At 42.4% G+C, this 21410-nt stretch overlaps 1 protein-coding gene across 6 annotated transcripts in view; it reads right to left on the reverse strand.

Moving 5' to 3' along the window:
- Positions 1-14133: 14133 nt before the first annotated feature.
- LOC141171905 (uncharacterized) overlaps positions 14134-21410 on the reverse strand; it is a 108856-nt gene continuing 101579 nt past the window's right edge. For 3 of the 6 annotated variants that reach the window (XM_073655552.1, XM_073655551.1, XM_073655550.1), the window contains one exon: positions 14136-19557. In XM_073655552.1, coding sequence (XP_073511653.1) covers positions 18452-19557 — 1106 coding nt within the window. In that variant the 3' untranslated portion in view covers positions 14136-18451. Of the gene's footprint in view, positions 19558-21410 lie in introns of all 6 variants that reach the window. The other 3 variants (XM_073655554.1, XM_073655549.1, XM_073655548.1) reach the window with 3 other exon arrangements.

Here is a 21410-nt window from a genome sequence, read left to right on the forward strand (position 1 = left end):
CTGTATAGTGACTGGCAGAGTTCTCATTAGCTGGTCAACGACCACCCTCTCCACCATCTGGGCTGGTGTTAAGGTCTCAGGCTGGAGTCACCTTTTAACTAGCTGAAGGAAGTCATATGCCTGAGACCTGACGGGTCGTGCCTCCGCAAGGGTCCATGAAAACACCCGTTGAGCTCTCACATAGGTATTAACTCCCAGTCATGCAAGGATCTCTCATTTCAGCTTTCCATAGTCCTGGCCATCCTCCCGACTGAGGTCAGAGTAGGCCTTCTGAGCGTTTCCCATTAAAAACGGAGCCACCACTTCAGCCCACTGATCGGCTAGCAGGCACTCCCGCTCCACCGTGCGTTCAAAGAATGTGAGGAAGGCTTCCATGTCGTCCTCAGGACTCCTCTTCCTCAACGCTGCCCTTACTTTGTCCTGAGCCCCACAACGGATCGGGGTCGGTGTTGGGGACGTCTCTCGCAGGACACCAATCTGTTGCAGAATCAGTTCATTCGTCTACTACTGCTGCTGGTGAAGTAGCTGCTGCTGCTGATTGTGCTGCTGGTTCTGCTCCTGCTGTTGCTGCTGGAGATTCTGGTTCTGCTCCTGCCGTTGCCGCTGGAGATGCTGGTGCTACTCCTGCTGTTGCCGCTGAAACTGCAGCTGCTGGGTGAGTACCAACTGTTTTAGTAGCTCCTCCATGTTGTCGGCAGACCTGAGCTGTAGCTTTGCCTGCTTAATCACGGACATGCAGTTTTTTGGGGTATGCCTCAGTTCACACTGCCTGCATTCTCCACCATAATGTAATGTGGCGGTGTTTACACGGTGCGGTAATGAGGCGGTGACCCAAGGAAAGTTCAACTTAAATGTCTTTATTTGCAAAACTCTCAATTCAAATGCAAAAGATGTCCTCCAGATCACAGCCAGATGATCCAAACAGTCCGTGTAAACCTGTTGCCATGGGAGACAGCCACTCCGTTTCACTCGGGTGCGCCAGTTACATTGCCTTCACAAGCTTGTGTTATGCCTTCACCAAGGCTTGCAGTGCACAGACCCTCCTGCTCTGCAGCTTAGCAAACAAACTACTGACACACCCAAATCTTTGCTGAAGGTTTTTAAATGGAATCTGTGGCCATGAGCCACTTGTAAAACCCGGCTGGAGGGAGTGATCCGCCCCACTGACACTTGTAGAGCTCTCCAAATATAAAAGCCCATGCCGGGTTTTCTTAAATACAACTTAGTCCAAATAGCTTGGCCAAGTCCAAACTTTACTTTTATTTTGCACTGCAACCACAGGTGTTTCTGTGATTGCAATACACTCCAGCGGGTTCAATATGCCTCTATGCGCATCCTAGGGGATACATACCATCCCTCGCATATGATCCACCTCACTGCCTCACACAGAATACAGACAGATTTTTTTTTTTTAATTCGCATTACTGTTTTGTGGCAGCAGATTAACTTGTCCATCATAAGACGTGATCCGATATTACTACGGTAATAATCGTGACATTTTTTTGAGCGTGTCAAATGTTACGCTCCAGTTAAAGTCTGCAAGTTGTGCGTTGTTCAACCTATTCACGCTTGGTCACTGATCAATACCACATCTCTAAGGCCACTGCCTAAAACCGTGGTCATCAGACGTGATCCGATATTACTACGGTAATAATTGTCACATTTTTGGAGCGTGCCAAATATTACACTCCAGTTAAAATGAGCAAGGTGCATGGCAAGGGACGGAGAAGTGGACGTAATGCTGATGGCGCATGCAGAGGCCGAGGCCATGGGCAAGATGAAACTGTGCCTGCTGAGGGAGCAAAACAAACACCCACATCATGTCGAACTACCTTCCTGTACCAATTTCTAGGGGGCCGCGTAACAACACTCTTGAAGCCAGAGCAGTGTGAAAAGGTTGCTGGTTGGATAGAAGATAATGCTTCCAGTCAGTTTGCCACCACCACCCTGTCTTCCACATAGTCCAGTCTCAGTAACCGTGAGTCTGGACCACATATTCCTCACCCTGATCCTCCTTCCTCCCACCATGCCGAGTGACCGGAGACAAGTGTTCCCACAATTGGACACTCCGAAGAGCTGTTGAATTTCCCATTTATAAAATTCGGGCCTCTCACCCGGCCCGCTTCAAGAGGGGCAAGAAGAGATCGCATGTAGTGATGCCCACATATTTGAGCAGCCATGGTCACACAAAGGTGATGGTGGGAAAGTACCATTACTGTCACAAGAGGTAGATGATGATGATGAGACACAATTGCCAGCAAGTCAGGAGGAGGCCCAGGGTGCGTACGTGGAAGATGAAGTCACTGACCCAACCTGTCAAGGTGACATGCATAGCGAAGACAGTAGCACAGAGGGCGAGGGAGGAGTAGCACCATAACAGGCAGGAACATGCAGTGGGGAAGCCACTAACCCAAAGAGGGCAACTGTTCCCCGGAACACCAACACGAGGTAAGTTGCCAGTCTAACTGTTAGGTCTTCCAGAGTCTGGCTCTTTTTTAAACATTGTCCAGATAACCCAAAAAAGCCATTGGCAACATCTGCCATGACAGCATCAGCAGAGGCAGCAAAACTACCAGCCTGACCACCACCACCATGCTCAGGCACATGACAAAAAAGCACCTGACTAGGTGGGCTGAACGCCTGGGTTCACAATCAGTGTCTGCGGGAGACACCAATGCCTGTTCCACTGTTGTGCATGCACACCAATCCTTTGTACATGGTGCAGGCGAAGATGCCTCCGCCCTGGACACTCACAACCACCACTATCAGCAACCATGTCGAAGTCCTTGTCCCAGCGCAGCGTTCAGTTGTCTCTACCCCAGTCCTTTGAACGAAGCGCAAATACGCAGCCAACCACCCATAGTCCACAGCGCTAAACTGCCACATTTTTAGACTGCTTGCACTTGAAATGTTGCCTTTTAGGCTCGTGGAGACGGAATCTTTCCGCAACCTCATGGTCCTCGATACTCGGTCCCCAGCCGACACTATTTCTCCCGGTGTGCTGTCGCCACCTTACACAAGCACGTGTCCCAGAACATTACCCATGGCCTCAACAACGGGTTACCCGGAAAGTCCACCTAACCATGGAAACATGGACAAGTGCTTGTGGCCAGGAACGGTACATCTCGCTGATGGCACACTGGGTTAATATAGTGGAAGCTGGGGCCCAGTCGGACCATGGGACAGAACACGTCCTTCTGACACCTAGGATTGCGGGCCCTGGGTCAATCTGGTTCGCCCCCACATCCTACAGATCCTGCACCTCCTCCTCTTCAGCCTCCCTCTCCGAAATGACCACATCAGTCGGAAACTGGTATCACTGCAGCACTGCCTCAGCCAAGCAGCAACAGGCTGTGCTGAAGCTAATATTATTAGGGGACAAACCGCACACTGCTGCAGAGTTGTTCATAGCTGTAACAGAGCAAGCAGATCTATGGCTGTCACCGCTGAACCTACAGCCAGGCATGGTCATGTGTGACAATGGCCGGAACCTGGTGGAGGCTCTGAAGCTAGGCAAGCTCGCACACATACCATGCCTGACCCATGTACTCAACCTAGTGGTTCAGCAGTTTCTCAAAACTTATCCTGATCTGCCTGAGCTGCTTGTCAAAGTACACCGTTTGCCCATTTCAGAAAGTCAACTGCAGAATCCACCACACTCGTTGTGCTTCAGCAGCGTTTGCAGCTTCCAGCTCACCGATTGGTGTGCGATGTCACCATGCATTGGAATTCAACCTTGCATATGTTGGGAAGGATTTGTGAGCCGCAGCGGGCAGTTGCTGAGTACCAGTTTCAACACGCTCATCGGTATTCAGGTCAGCCTACACACATAAGAGCTGATGAGTGGATGTCTGACATCTGTGACATCTTCCAAAACTTTGAGGACTCCAAGATGGTGAGTGGCGACGACTCCATAATTAGTGTCACCATCTCACTTCTCTGTCTACTGAAATGTTCACAATTAAAGAGGAGGCATTGCAGGAGGAGCACGATGAGATAGAGCAAGAAACTATGCAGGGTGATGCCACACAGCGCAGCCTCATCTCATCTCATCGCAGATTAGGTGATAATGAGGAGGATAAGGAGGAGGAACAGGAGCTGGTTTCCTGCGCTACAGATGGTAATACCCACACAACATTCATACCGTCTGTTTAGCGTGGATGGCCGGAGAATGAGGAGGAGGACCAGGAGGAGGATGAGGAGGAGAGCATGGACAGTCATCCTCTTGGTCAGGACAGGGACAGGGAAGTCTTGCCTGTTGGCAGTCTGGCACACATGGCTGAGTTTATGTTCCGCTGCCTTTCCCATGACCCTCGCGTTGTATGCATTTTGGATGACAGTAATTACAGGTTGGTCACATTTCTAGACCCACACTACAGGGAGAACTTTCTAACTCTCCTTCTCGTGGCGGAGAGGTCTAATAAAATGTTGCAGTATCAGAAGGCCCTTGTTGAGGAAAAGATTCCCATCTGAAAACGCTGGCTGCAGAGGTCACAGTTCGTTGAACAACCAAGAAGTACAGGCATGGGAGACACAAATACAATGCACAGAGACAGGGGAATACTGTCAAAGGTGTGGGACAGTTTTCTCAGACTTTCCCAGCGCCCAGGCCCTGCCTGATGCACGGGGTACTCTGACAAGGGAACATTTTTGGAAGATGCTGAAGGAATACCTTGGCGACCATACCAACATCCTCCGTGATTCCTCTGTGCCTTATAAGTATTGGGTATCCTAGCTGGACAAGTGGCATGAACTGGCTCTCTACGCCTTGGAGGTCCTGGCCTGCCTTGCCACTAGTGTTTTGTCAGAATGGGTTTTTAGTGGCGCCGGGGCCATTTTGACTGATAGGCGTTTCTGTTTGTCAGCTGAAAATGCTGACAGGCTAACTCTTAGAAAAATAAACAAGGGCTGGATTGGGCCAGACTTCTCAACACCATCGGATGATAGCAGCGGAACATAAAGTCAAATCTAGCGTTTTTTTTGGGGGTCTACTCCCATGCACCTCTTCACACCCAGACATGAGTATTCGCTTCCTGATTTTGTCCATTTTCTGCTGTCCTCCTCCTTATCCTTATCCTCCACCACCATATCACCAGGGTGAACGTGATGCAACACTCACATAATTTTTTTTAAGGGTGCGGTTTATGATGCCCATAGGAAATTTTTTTAGAGGTGGCCTACCTCTAACATTCTGTATGTTATACAGTATGTTCATGTATACCCCCCAGGGGTAAATGTTTTTCAGTCCATGCACCTAGTGCATGGGCATTACCATATAGGAGACCCACTCCTCAACAAAGGTAACAATTTTTTTAATGAGGACCTCCTCTATGTCTCTTCAAATGGGTATTAAAGTATGTCCTAATTTTTGGCAGCTCTTGAACTTGCTGCATACGCTATAATAGTGTAGGAGACCCACTCCTTAACCCCTTTACTCCCGAGGGTGATTTGCACGTTAATGACCGGGCCAATTATTACAAATCTGACCACTGTCACTTTATGAGGTAATAACTCTAGAACGCTTCAAAGGATCCCGCTGATTCTGAGAATTTTTTTCGTGACATATTGTACTTCATCATAGTGGTAAAATTTCTTCAATATCAGTTGCATTTATTTGTGAAAAAAATCGGAAATTTGGCGAAAATTTAGAAAATTTCACAATTTTCAAAATTTGAATTTTTATGCCCTTAAATCAGAGAGATATATATCACACAAAATAGTTAATAAATGACATTTCCCACATGTCTACTTTACATCAGCACAATTTTGGAATCAACATTTTTTTCATTAGGGACCTATAATAACAACAAAATTTGCAAACCCATTTTTTTAGGGACCACATCACATTTGAAGTGACTTTGAGGGGCCTTTAAGACAGAAAATACACAAAAGTGACACCATTCTAAAAGCTGCACCCCTCAAGATGCTCAAAACCACATTCAAGAAGTTTATTAACCCTCCAGGTGCTTTACAGGAATTTTTGGAATGGAGAAGAAAAAAACGAACATTTAACTTTTTTCACAAAAATGTTACTTTAGACCCAATTTTTTTTATTTTTGCAGGGGTAACAGGACCACAAAATTTGTGAAATTTCCTGAGCACGCAGATATCCCATACGTGGGGAAAAAACACTGTTTGGACGCACAGCAGGGCTCAGAAGGGAAGGAGCGCCATTTGACTTTTTGAATGTAAAATTTGCTTGAATAATTAGCGGACGTCATGTTGCGTTTAGAGAACCCCTGATGTGCCTAAACAGTGGAAACCCCCCATAAGTGATACCATTTTGGAAACTAGACCCCTCAGGGAACTTATCTAGATGTGTGGTGAGCACCTTGAACCCCCAAGGTGCTTCACAGAAGTTTATAACATGGAGCCGTGAAAATAAAATTTTCACATTTATCCCACAAAAATGTTTTTCGGCTCCCAGTTTTGCATTTTCATAAGGGTAACAGGAGAAATTGCACCATGCAACTTGTTGTGCAATCTCTCCTGAGTAAGCTAATACCCCATATGTAGAGGAAAACCACTGCTTGGGCGCACGGTAGGTTTCGGAAGGGAAGGAGCGCCATTTGAATTTTTGACGCCATGTTGCATTTGGAGAGCCCCTGATGTGGCTAAACAGTAGAAACCCCCCACATGTGACACCATTTTGGAAACTAGACCCCTCAGGGAACTTAACTATATGTGTGGTGAGCACCATTAACCCTCATGTGCTTCACAGAAGTTTATAACTTTTTCCACAAAAATGATCTTTTAGCCCCAAATTTTTTATTTTCACAAGGGTAAGAGGAGAAAAAGGAACCTAAAAACTGTTGTGCAATTTCTCCTGAGTACGCCAATACCCCATATGTGGGGAAAATACACTGTTTGGGCGCACGCCAGGGTTCAGAAGGGAAGGAGCACTGTGTGACTTTTTGAACGCAAAATTGTCTGGAATCAAGAGCGGATGCCATGTCGTATTTTGGGAGCCCCTGATGTGCCTAAATAGTGGAAACCCCCCACAATTGACTCAATTTTGGAAACTAGACCCCTCAAGGATTTTAAGGGGTATAGTGTATATTTTGAACCCAGAGATATGACAGAATTTGATGACATTAGGTCATCATATTGAATAAGTTGTCATTAGTCTTGAGTGCAAATGCTCGCTACTTGAGTTTGCATCGGGTACTTGGGTATGCAGCATGTATCATGGGTGCTCGAGTGTCATGCCCGAGTCCCTCCCCCGCATGTTTCACGGTTGTTAGACACCCCCCAAAAAAATACAGGGATCGCTCGTGCATGGCAGGCGATCCCAGCAATGTTTTTTTTTTGGCCGCGAAGCATATGGGGCAGAGACTCGAGTATGTCACTCGAACACCCATGATACTCAGTGCATACCCGAGCACCCGATGCAAACTCAAGTAGCGAGCACAACACTGACCGCCATATCGTCATCATTTTGTTTTCTTTACTTTTGATAAAATCCCAACCCTAACCCCAACGCTAACCCTAGCCCAACCCTAACCCTAGCCCAACCCCAACCCTAACCCCAACCCTAGCCCAGCCCTAACCCCAGCCAAACATTAACTCTAACCCTATAACAACCCCAAACCATAACCCTAGCACAACCCTAACCCTAGCACAACCCTAACCCCAAACCTAATACAATTCCAACCCTAACCCTAGAGTTTATTTTTTTACATCGTTCCTCGTGTGGTATAAGTGATTAGACGACTTTATTCTTTGGGTCGGTGTGATTACAGCAATACCAGATTCATATCGAGTTTTTATGATGACAGCTATCACATACTAAAAGACGCTTTTTTTGCAAAGGCTAGTTTTTGCATCGCCATATTTTGAGAGCTATAATTTTTCCATATTTTGGCCAACAGAGTCATGTGATGGCTTGTTTTTTGCGGAATACGTTGACGTTTTTATTGGTACCATTTTCTGGCATGTGACATTTGTTGATTGCTTTCTATTCCGATTTTTGGGAGGCAGAATAAACGAAAAACAGCAATTCCGGAATTGTTTTTATGTTTTTTTTTTATGCTGTTCCACGTGTGGTAAAATTGATAAGGTAGCTTTATTCGTCTGGTCAGTACGTTTACAGTGGTACTGCATTGATATTTTTTAATGTTTTGGTGCTTTCACACAATAAAAATTATTTTCTAGAAAAAAGAATTTTTTTTGTATCGCTATATTCTGAGAGCTATAACTTTTTTATTTTTGGATGATGGAACTGTATGGTGGCTTGTTTTTTGCGGGACAAGATGACATTTTCAGCGGTACCATTTTTATTTACATTCGTCTTTTTGATCGCGTGTTATTCCATTTTTTATTTGGCGGTATGATGATAAAGCATTGTTTTTTGCTTTGTTTTTTATTTTTATTTTTCACTGTGTTCACTAAAGGGGTTAACTAGTGGGACAGTTTTATAGGTCAGGTCATTCCGGACGCGGCGATACCAAATATGTGTACTTTTATTGTTTTTTTTCATAATAAATAAATGTTATGGGTTCATTTAATTTTTATTTTTGGGGGATTATTTATTTCATTTTTTTAATATCTTTGCAATTTTTTTTTTTTAAATTTCACTTTCCTACATTTTTTTTTTCTTTTACACTCTGTCCCACTATGGGACTTTCACTTTTTGCAGCCCGATCGGCTGTATAGCATAGAGAGCAGCAGCTCCCTATGCCATGCAGCCTGTCAGCGCTGCACACAGGGAAGACATTACTTTTCTCATGCACTGCGCATGACCAAAGTAACGTACTTGCCTCCTGGTGACCCGGATGTTGTCATGACGACATCGGGTCATCATGACAACATCCGGAAGCTGCCGCAGATATCGTGGGACTCAGGCAGGAGAGGCGAGTACAGCAATCCCCTCCTCCCTTGCCCCCGCAATGCTGCGATTGACTTAGATCACAGCATTGCGGGGGTTAACGTGCAGGGAGCGATGCGGGACCACTCCCTGCACATAGCACCGGGTGTCAGCTGTGACAATCAGCTGACAACCGGCGGTGATCGCCCCACACCGCTTGTGTGCGGGCATGATCGCCGCACGCGTAATAGTACGTAGCTGGTCCAAAAGTCCCAGGGCGCAGCTACATACTATTACTGACCTGGTCGGAAAAGGGTTAATAATGGGAACAATTTTTTTAAATGAGGACCTCCTCTACATCTCTTCAAAGGGGTATTGGAGTGCGCCCAATTTTTTGGCAGCCCTTTCAGTCTCTGCATGGGCATTACCACTATAGCAGACCCACTCCTTAATAATGGGAAAAACAAAGCATAGCTGGCTGATGGCCCTCTAACAATAGTGAGGGACGACTGATGGCCATCTAACAATAGTAAGGGCCGACGGATAGCCTTGTAAAAATAGGCTTTGTGACTTTCACAGTCCCTCCTTCATAAATGAAACAGGATGTATCTGATCATGTCTCACACACCACATGGCCAGATAAGGTAGTAAAATGTTAAAATTACATTTACCAGTGAATGTATTTTTCACCGTTGAAAGCAATGCAAAAACGCATCAAAAATGCTATTTCATTTTTGGTTATTTATTTTGCCTTATATACAAGTCATTACCCTTGAAAGAATGTTGCTTAACATTTTTTCCAGGAAAATTCATTTTTATATGTTTTATTGTGAGTCCGTAAAAGTGGCGTAATACTCTGACAACATTGTTCACAGCAGTGACCGGGGAGTCAGAGATACTTCCAGGGCTCTTTTCCATGCTGTTCCCGTATCATTTTGGTTTGGTTAGGGTGTGTTAGTATGGTTAGTTATATATGTATATATATGTTAGTATAGTTAGTACAGACAGTGACTTTGAAATCCTATCACGAGATTTAAAAGAAAGGTTTTATGAACGCGGCTATAGCCGCAGGTTAGTTAAAAGGACATACAATAAGGTCAAACATTCTACTCGCCAAAGCCTTCTGTATAAAACCAGGGACAATATGAACACTGAGATGGTAAGATTTGTTACCAAATACCATACTCAAGTCCCAGCAATGAGGAAGGCCCTAGGAAAGGCAGGGCCAGTTCTGAAAACCGATCCAATTTTGGCAAGATATGTACCGGATAAGCCAGTGATAACATTTCGAAGTGCCAGAAATCTCTGTGATCATCTTGTGTGGAGTCATTATGAGGGTAAACCTAGACTTAAATTTCTTGATGGAGTGGGTGGTAGGAAGTGTGGCTATAGTCCGTGTGGTCACTGTGTCGCTTGCCCCAACATTGATCGTTGTACCAACTTTCTTGATTCCAGTGGAACAACAACCCCTGACAAAAATTATGGAATCACGGGGCTCGCAGGATGTTCATTCAGTTGTTTAAAACTAAAGTAATTTCAAATGGCAACTTTAGGGCTTTAAGAAACACTAAAAGAAATCAAGATAAAAAATGTGGTACTCAGTAAGGGTAATTTTTTTCAGACCAAGCAGAGGGAAAAAATTATGAAATCACTCAATTCTGAGGAAAAAGTTATGGAATCATGAAAAACAAACACACAAAAGAACACTCCAATACATCACTAGTATTTTGTGGCACCACCTCTGGCTTTAGTAACAGCTTGCAGTCTCTGAGGCATGGACTTAATGAGTGACAAACAGTACTCTTCATCAATCTGGCTCCAACATTCTCTGATTGCTGTTGCCAGATCAGCTTTGCAGGTTGGAGCCTTGTCATGGGCCATTTTCTTCAACTTCCACCTAAGATTTTCAATTGGATTGAGATCCGGACTATTTGCAGGTCATGACATTGACCTTATGTGTCTTCTTTCAAGGAATGTTTTCACAGTTTTTGCTCTATGGCAGGATGCATTATCATCTTGAAAAATGATATCATCCCCAAATATCCTTTCAATTGATGGGATAAGAAAACTAACCAAAATATCAATGTAAACTTGGGCATTTATTGAAGATGTAATGACAGCCATCTCCCCAGTGCCTTTACCTGACATGCAGCCCCATATCATCAATGACTGTGGAAATTTGCATGCTGTCTTCATTTCTTTATAAATCTCATTGGAACGGCACCAAACAAAAGTTCCAGCATCATCACCTTGCCCAGTGCAGATTCACGATTCATCACTGAATATGACTTTCATCCAGTCATCCACAGTCCACGATTCCTTTCCTTAGCCCATTGTAACCTTGTTTTTTTCTGTTTAGGTGTTAATGATGGCTTATGTTTAGCTTTTCTGTATGTAAATCCCATTTCCTTTAGGCGGTTTCTTACAGTTCGGTCACAGACGTTGACTCCAGTTTCCTCCCATTCGTTCCTCATTTGTTTTGTTGTGCATTTCCTGTTTTGGAGACATATTGCTTTAAGTTTCCGGTCTTGACGCTTTGATGTCTTCCTTGGTCTACCAGTATGTTTGCCTTTAACAACCTTCCCATGTTGTTTGTATTTGGTCCAGATTTTAGACACAGCTGACTGTGAACAACCAACATCTTTTGCAACATTGCGTGATGATTTACCTTCTTTTAAGAGTTTGATAATCCTCTCCTTTGTTTCAAATGACATCTCTCATGTTGGAGCCATGATTCATGTCAGTCCACTTAGTGCAACAGCTCTCCAAGGTGTGATCACTCCTTTTTAGATGCAGACCAACGAGCAGATCTAATTTGATGCAGGTGTTAGTTTTGGAAATGAAAATTTACAGGGTGATTCCATAATTTTTTCCTCAGAATTGAGTGATTCCATAATATTTTCCCTGTTTGGTCTGAAAAAAACTTACCCTTACTGAGTACCACATTTTTTATCTTGATTTCTTTTAGTGTTTCTTAAAGCCCTAAGGTTGCCATTTGAAATGACTTTAGTTTTGTGCCATGTCTGGTATCTGCTTTTTTTCAACAACATTAAACAACTGAATGAACATCCTCCGAACCCGTTGATTCCATAATTTTTGCCAGGGGTTGTATGACTACGGATATTTGTAACAGTAGGAGCAGACAGAATGTGCAATGGACCCTCTTGTGCTGTTTACACTACAACAAACCCTGTCTGCCTAATTTCTGCTATCACCACTAGATATATGCAGCTGGATTTGTCCTCAGGAGGACTGTTAGATCAGATTGATATATGTACTCCTGGAGTACCACTACCACTATATCTAACTATTACACTGCCAATTCTGTCCCTAGCTCAGCAGCACCTCTCCCTACTCTGCCTGTTTCTGGGATAGAGCGTGACAAGCCGGACATTACCAGGTCTTATATAGACCCGATGACGATATGCGGCCAGCCAATCACTGTAATGCCACAACCAACATGGCTATGGCATTTCAGTGTGTGGCAAGGAATCCATGCATGTTCATTGGCTCTCTAAAGAGCGCCAAACATGCAGGGCGGGGACCCAAGCTCCTGCCCGAGCAACCCGGAATTACTCGCCGAGCATGTTGAGCAGGGTGATGTTCGGGAGAGTACAGAGCAGTGGCGAGCACGCTCCCTCATCACTACTTATAACCTCATCTTGACATTACCAATAGAGTGAATCTATAAACTCCTCTTACTCTCTCGATGCTATTCTTTACTATATTAAAAATATTATACATAGTTTATAAATTTTCCTATCATTACATATATGAAATTAAACCAGATATATTTACGATAAAGAGATATGTGTCAATACACATCAACCAATTTACTCTTACTTACTATTTTATAGACCGCTTCTATTCTATAGGAAGTAAAAGAGAAACAGCCAATTCAGTTGGTTCCTGTGTCTTTTGCTTCTGAAGGAAACCCCACCCATAACTAATAGGGATAAGTATAAGTACCCTGTATGTGATATGGTTTCATATACATCTGATGAAGGCTCGCTCATAGAGTCGAAACGCGTTGTGTGAAAATACTATACATTTTTAATGTAACACAGCAATCACTCCTTTGATTGCAGCTATTTATATTACATAATTGTTTTTTAAATATTATGGGCGTTCACAACAAAGATGAATAATCTCCTTGCTATACTGGGGACTCTACTATCCTATGGGAGCGCCTCTGGGTAAAACATTCCTATCCTTGTCCACGTGGAGGCAATTTATCGGGCTAGGACAAGCACGCCACCACAGCCCTTGGGTGAGCTGCAGACCACGGATTAAGAACCCCATCTCCCTAAGATTTTGAATTAGAGTTGTGCCTATCCCACACAACCAGCTCAGGTGAGCACATACAGTATAATTTACATTTAAATATTAATTCTTATTCTACTTACTACACTCAGCGTTCTTTTTTCTTTCCTCCCACCTCTCTCTACCCAGGATTATTTATTGAAGATTTTATGTATAATTGTACTGGAATACGATTTGAAATTAAAGGGTGATATTAATAACCATAGGGTGGAATGCAGCCTATTTCGTAAAAAAACATCTGGCAATTCTATATTGCACGCCTCAAGCCAGCACCCTAAACATGTTATTAGCAACATACCCACAGGAGAGTTCATAAGGGCACGCAGGTGTTGCACTGATGGCTTCAAATATGAACAGAAATGTCAAATCATTAAAGAGAGGCTAATAAATAGAGGGTATGACACTAAAACCATAGAAGCATCAAAAGATAAAGCTAATGGTAAGACCAGGGATCAATATTGAGTTCCAAAAATGCAAATAGAATAAATACATTCCCGAAAAAAAGTGATATTCTCAACCACATATAACAAAAATTATTATAATGTTATTGGTGCTGTACGGAAATATTTGCCATTGCTTTATACCGATAGTACTTTAAAGGAAATTTTGAAAAATGGATGCAAATTAGTTCCAAAGAGGTCACGCACAGTGGGGAACATTATTTCTCCTAGTGAATTTAGAAATAACAAACATAGAAAGAGGGGGAATTCTTTGCTGTCCACAAAAGGCTCATTTAAGGGTGGACAAAGGCAATGCGGCTTGTGTTCGTACATGAATAATAACAACAAATCGGTAATTAATATACAGCGAAGGGAAAGATACGATCAAAGCTACACAGCAGGTGATTTAATCATAAAATATAGCTTTTATTAAATATATAATTAGGAAAAAGGTACACCACATAATATGGCAAAAACAGTGCGAGACATACATATCTAAAATACCATCATGCTCAATGGACATAGAGGTCCACATATAAGACACCCACAAGGACTATAATCATAGACCCTAATGCACCTAATCAACAGATCTCTAATATATATAACCAGTTAGTGTGTATCTAGTGATCAACTCGTTCAGCCTAACTGTATGGCAGTATAACAATATAGTTGACCACTTATTACAATAATAAAATCTACCTGGACTGAGGGCTAACTGAGGGGATGCTCACATGTGGACCACGCGTCCACCCCGACGCGCGTTTCGGCGTTACCTTCTTCAGGGTAATCGGTAATTAAGAATGAGGGACAAATATACCGTCTAGTGACCTTTATGAACTGCGGCAGCAATCATTGTGTTTATGTGATTCTCTGCACACAGAGTAATAAACAGTATGTTGGGTCCCTAAGCAGAACTTTGAGAAAACGTTTGTCAGAACACATATACGATGTCCTAAATCCCACTACCCGTAGTTTGTCAGGAGCCTCCACACATTTTTTGGAGGTAACATCAGCTGCTTACGTATAAGTGCATTGGAATCTGTCCCTATATCTCATCGTGGTGGGTACAGGGTTAAATTATTATGGAAAAAAGAAGCACAGGGGATTTTGAAATTAAATACTAGATATCCAACAGGTTTAAATATGAGAAATGAATTCATGTATTTGTATTAATATTTCGGTTATTTCTACTTGCACTATTTTACACTATCGGATTTCCTGCTATATTCATAATAATTGTCTGTTTCTAGGTTGATATTATGTGACTTAAATTTATGGAGTTTGTAATTATTTTGTCAAGCTTCCATTTTTTTTTTAAAAGAAACAGTCAGTTTATTTAGAGTTAAAACGGAGTTTTCTGAGACTCTAGAGTCATGTGTAATTGAGCTTCTGAACAGGTGATGTTCGGTGGGCGGCTACTTTTTCCATATGCCTTAAAAGTTTTCCCATTTCAACATTGTATTATGCTATGAGTAATGATCTACGTATCCGAAATGCGTAAGCCTCTGCACGCTTTTATTTGCACTATGGTCTTATGTTTTTAATTTTTTTTTTTTTTAAAAAAAGGCTATTTTTTTATGTCAATTTCACGAGTTGCCGGATAACTACCCTCTCATCACTGGAATACGATGGTGGTATGTAGATAGAGTTTATAAATAGAGATTTAGTGATCAACTTACAGAACAAACATACGTACTGACCCTCTGTATCTATTATCACTGTAAGACGCTCACATTGTGCACTAGGATGTACTAATATTCTGAATCCCTGAGAGTATGGAGAATGCGTGGAGTGATAGTCAGCCTGTAAGCACTTCTTGTTTAGTAGATGAAGTTTCTCAGATGTAAGATGTGTTTCTTGCAAATTAATCAGAGCAGGTTTTTCTGTTTGAAGATACTGAAAGGTTTCTTGCCTTTTAACACTAGAAGAAAGACCCTTTACATTCCAGCTAACTATTTTCACCGACTTTGCCATATTTAATGCAGTAGATATGTCTTTTCCAATATCCTATCAGCAGAGCATTTCCGTTTTACATAGCTAGTTAAGAGTATGTTACAAGATTGTCGAAAATATAAAACATAACCAAAAACAAAAGAAAAAAAAAGGGAGTACCCCCCCTTCATAAAACCCCAACCATAACAAGCAGATATAAAACATCTTTCTCCGGGTGACAGAGTGGGCGAATTATTTCCATAGCCGTCACTTTTAAAGTAGAAAAAATGGCAGCTCAGTCACTGTTGAATGTATGGGAGAATCTTGCCTAGAACTATCAAGTCTCCTTGGGGAATAATTCAACTCCAATTAGGCATAAAAACAGTGATATAAGCATAATAGAACATGAAGAAAAAAAAAAGCATTTGTAAAGAATTGTCCAACAAGCAGGGACACACTTCTTCCCATATATTCACGGATCGCCGTGTTTTTGAAGAACTAGCATTTGTACCACAGGATCTTCAACTTGTAACATCCTGCCATCTCATCTTTAAGACCACCAAACTGTATATTCAAAGCAGAAATAAAGGATTTACATTGTACCACTGTCATGAAAATATCTTTTAAAGTAGATTCCACTTGGTGCAGATTAGGCTGTGGGGCAGTGAGTACTGTGCCACATGCAGTTTTGTGGTCTTTTCGACCCTCCATCATTGCAGCTGCCTCTCCCATCTCCTCCTCACCCAACTCCTCTGATCCGGAGCCCGTGCACAGCTGCGGGGTAGCTGCTATATGAAGGCCACCGTCACCTGCTGAGACCTGTGTTTCTGTGCGGGAAAATTGCTCCAGCCTGACCACTACTTCCCTTCTCTAGGTCTCCACTGCTCAATCTGTCTCCAGCATGATGAAAGTGGTGTCATCTTGGAGCTGAGAGCCTGCTTCTCCAGCCATCTTTCTGTGGCTTTTCCTGGTCATTTTTTACCCCCGGAGCAAAGTACCTCCACACTCATAAAGTTATCCAATAGGTGAATGGCGATTTCCAGGATGATCTTCAGGTCATCGGATAAAAATAGCTAGATGCTTGGCAGGAGCTCCTCCATTTGCACTCTTACTTGGTCTCCAGGGTAGATACACAAAGTACTGTTGCTTTCAGTGTAAGTGGGATAGTCGTGCAAGAGAATATCACTACAATAAAAGACTGGCCTCTCTGACATTCACTTTAGCCAGGGAATAAAAATGTCCTGCATCCATCACTTCTTGACCCACATAAGATTCTGTTACCACCATTGCATATTAAGTTGGGCCTAATGAAGAACTTTGTAAAGACAGTGGATTAAAATGTGAAAACATTCAAGTATTTCATTGATAAACCAACAACCATCTCTGTGATACATATCTCCCATCAACTGTGTGTCCAGTAGCTGCCTTACAATCTTTCTACTTGCAAAAATAATAATATTTCAAAGTACTGAAACTTCTATGCATTAATTATATGTAGCAGTAAAAGGAAAACTCTTTGGTAAAACCAAAAATTTTCACTGTCAGATTTGGATTCAGGAGGTCAAAATCATTAAGAAATGGCAAATTTTATAACTGAACTTGACAACTTTTGATAATATGTAAAACAGTGTTACATGGTCTGAAAGTCCTTGAACTAGTCGGGTGTTGTCATGGGTGTGTCAGAAGTGACAGACAGTCCCCTACAGTTGGTTGTGGGAGATCTCTATGTTTGACCTACAGACATCTTCTTAAAAGCTGTCTCTAGGACCCAGCGGCTACCTTCCTCTGGCTAATTAACACCCTGTCTGGGTGTATAAATACCTGCTGTGTTTCAGAGGAAGGTGCCGGCGCTATTCATTCCTACTTGTGAAGGCTTTAGCAAGAGAAGTACTTCGTTCTCTCTGGAGCTTGAGGACGTGTGCGCATTTGTCTGGAGTTCGTCTAAAGCTAATCAATTTCCCCATGTTTGTACACCCCTGTTGTTCGTAGTGTTTAGTGGAGATCGACTAGTGCTCATCTCCTCCCTTCCCTAGCCTTAGCCATACACCAGGGAAAGACAGGGATAGGCACGTGTGCGAAGATTGGTGAAGAGCCAATATAGGGACATTAGGGGAGACAGGGTGACGCTAGATCAACCTAGGAGGTCTCCACTTCCCCCCTTTCCCTAGAGCCTGGTCTCCCTTTCCCTCTTCCCTTTATGATGCACTAAGTCTTTCCCACACCTTCCGTGACAGGTGGCAGGTTCTTCAGCTGCTCACGTTCAGCCTCTGTGCAGATCCCGGTACCTTACTCTCCTGCTCTGCACCAATCAGTTAGATAAATGTGGGACTGGAGGACAGAGAGCAGTTCTCGCACTGATCAGGAAGGACACTAGCTAAAAGGGTGTCTTACGACTGTATGTTATATGTTTTTGTTCAGTTTGCAAATAACATATATTGTTTCCCCCGTCTGAGTTATTTTTGAGAGTCAACAAAATATGATTTTTCAGTAATTTTTCACACTCTAGGTATCATAATGACATCTCTGTGTGTGGGATTTTTGATGTTTAAAAGGGTTGTCCACTACTTGGACAACCGCTTCTAATTCCTCATGTTTGGCCCTATTAAAATAAAATCACTTATACAAACTTCCCATGCCGGCGCTGTTCCAGGGGGCACAAATTGGGCGTAGGACTTGTGTGATATGACCACCGCATGTGAGCCCCAGGAATGCGAGTCCTGACACCGCTAGAACGGCACCGGCACAGGAGCAGAGTATGAATCGGTTTATTTTAACGAGTCCAAACCTGAGGAATGACAAGCGGATGTACTAGTAGTGGATAATCCCTTTAAGAAGATACAATTTTCAGTTAAAACATTTCCAACATTCTGAACATGAAGAAGGCTTTTCCCCCTGTGTGACTTCTCTGATGTTTATTAACAGTTGATTTCCAAGTAAAACATTTCCCACATTAAGAACATGAAAAAGGCTTTTTTCCTCTGTGGGTTCTTCGGTGCTTAACTAAATTTGATTTCTCTGTAAAATATTTCCCACATTCTGAACAGTAAAAAGGCTTCTCTCCTGTGTGTGTTCTTTGGTGGTTATCAAGATGCCCTTTCCGATTAAAACATTTCCCACATTCTGAGCATGAAAAAGGCTTCTCCCTTGTGTGAATTCTCTGGTGACAAACAAGATCTGATTTCTGGTTAAAATATTTCCCACATTCTGAACATGAAAAAGGCTTCTTCGCTGTGTGAATTCTCTGATGATTATTAAGGGTTGATTTCAAAGTAAAACATTTCCCACATTCTGAACATGAAAAAGGCTTCTCCCTAGAGTGAGTTCTCTTGTGACTAACGCAATTTGATTTCAAAGTAAAACATTTCCCACATTCTGAACATGAAAATGGCTTCTCTCCTGTGTGAATTCTCTGGTGACAAACAAGATCTGATTTCCGGTTAAAACATTTCTCACATTCTGAACATGAAAATGGCTTCAGCCCTGTGTGAGTTGTTTGGTGTATAACAAGATTCCATTTCAGGTTAAAACATTTCCCACATTCTGAACATAAAAAAGGCTTCTCCCCTGTATGAGTTCTCTGATGTCTGATAAGACTTGAATTATCTGTAAACCATTTCCCACATTCTGAACATGAAAAATGTTTTTCCCTTGTGTGGGTTCTTTGGTGACGAACAAGATCTGATTTCTGTTTAAAACATTTCCCACACTTGGAACAAGAACATATATTCTCTGCTGTGTGAATATTCTGATTTTTAAGAAAAGACTTTTCGCTGAGAAAACTGTTTCCATATTCTGCATGTAAAAATGACTTCTTTGATTTAGGAGTATTTCGTTTTTTAATGCTTATTTTGTGACTCTGACTTTTCCTAGTAGTCGGTAATGAATCAGAAGACAGGACCTGTTTCAATGGATCAGATGATTGATCTTTGCTGTGAAGGGATGATGGTATATATGGAGTTATGACATTCACTTCAATTGTATCCTGTGGGATCTCAAGATCATCTGATTTAAAAATTGAAGATGTCATCTGTCCCTCTGATCTCCCGGTACAGTCATCTGCCAAGAATAAAACAAATTATTATTTTTGAATAAAATATCCTTGACATTTATATTTTTTGAACATTTTTTTTTAAACTGCTGTAAAAAATGGCAAGTTATGTAAAAATATTTACTTATTCACCAAGACAATGACAGTTCACAGTCTAATAGAAAACCTCATAGCATGAAACAGTGGAGCGTGGTGTTCAACTGTTTGTTCATTCCGCCTCCCAAATATGGAATAAAAAGCCACCAAACAATGTTATGTAGGCGAATAGAACACCAATAAAAACTTCTACTCATCTCACAAAAAAACAAATCCCCACTCAGGTCCATCATCTGTCAGTGGAAAAACAGAGGTTTCTACATCATTAGTGGCTCAAAGGCTCTTGAAAAGAAACATGATTATGATTCCATTAACCAATCCAGCAATATTCACTCTCCCAAAATCAAATCTCCCCCTTGCTTCTGAGCCTTGCAGTGCGTCCAAACCACATTTAGCAATCATATATTGGTATTACTATAGTGAGAAGAACCCTCTTAATTTACGGTGTGCGTGTCTCCTGGAGAAGAATCTGGGCACTATGTGTTGGATAATAAATGGCAAATGTGCAACATCCACTGCATGCTAATTTCTGGAAAGTGCCTGTGGTGTCAAAATAGTCACTGCTCCTACAAATTAATTCACAAAGGGTTAAAAGTTCCAAAACGGAGTCACTTTATGAGGATTTGTACTGCTCTGGTTTTCTGCTATTAGCGCTTCTGAAAATGGTGTAAATGGTGGGTCCCATCTCTTCTGGGATCTGCTCCTGTGACGTCTGCTTCTGTCATCTGGAGCCGCCTTATTCATTCTACAGGTTGATCTGGTAATGGAGATGTCAGAACCAGAAGCTCTGGGTGGCGCAGGCTCTGTCCATTCACTAAGGTTAGGGAGTCTGGCACTTGTAGTACCATCCAGTCTGGCGGTATGGGTGTGTGTGATGCCCAGCTGCAATAATCTGCTCCCTGCTTCAGCCATTTGGAAAGCACCGCACCCTACTAAAGCTGGAAGCATATTGCCGGAAGCTGCCAGATCCAGCCTTGTTCTCCTCTGGTTCAGTCCTCTGTGCTCAGCTCCCGGCTTGTGTATTTGTTTTCCATTGTGACCTCGGCCCGTTTACTGACTACTCTTGGGTCTTCTGATTTTGTATTTTCTCTGCCCTCCTGGTTCTGGCCTGACTACCTGACTATTCTTCTTCCCATCTCACTCCACAGAATAGCAGGTAACACCGTGGCCCAAGCCTAGGGGTCTCTGTGTAAGTCCAGATCCATGTAGAGGGGTTAAAGGGTGATACACATCGTGGCAAGGAGATATAGCTCCTGTGCTTTGGAATACATTAGAAAGCAAAAGTAGATAGCTGTATGAATGGAAATATAACAAATCTCCTGATATACCCATAAAATAGATGGGTGAAATGCGTTGAGGAGTATGAGAATCAGCTAATAATAAATGAAAGGAATGTAGGGAGTCCGGGATACTGGGATAATTGTTAAACGTAATACTGTAAAAATAAAATGGGGGGGGGGGGCATAGTGTTCACCTGACATCTGGACAGAATTTGAAGATCAAAGGGACCATACATACCATCAACTTTTGTATAAGTTGAATAATAAAGATTGTCTATTGAAAGAGCTATGATGCAAGCAGTATAATGCACCAACCATGTGCCTAAACAAGGTGTATTACACAAAAATTCATTGTATCAAGAATGTTTAATACCCTGTGGGTAAAGAAAAATGTATTTCCCCTAATTAAAGGATTAGCATTGATATTTCATTAGTTAAGTATTATCACGGTATTTTCTTATAGGTTAATACTAGCAGCCTGAGGG

The sequence above is a fragment of the Phyllobates terribilis genome, unplaced genomic scaffold (genome assembly GCF_046119375.1).
Source record: "Phyllobates terribilis strain yellow unplaced genomic scaffold, ASM4611937v1 Scaffold_12__6_contigs__length_324123572, whole genome shotgun sequence".
Classification (NCBI taxonomy): Eukaryota; Metazoa; Chordata; class Amphibia; order Anura; family Dendrobatidae; genus Phyllobates; species Phyllobates terribilis.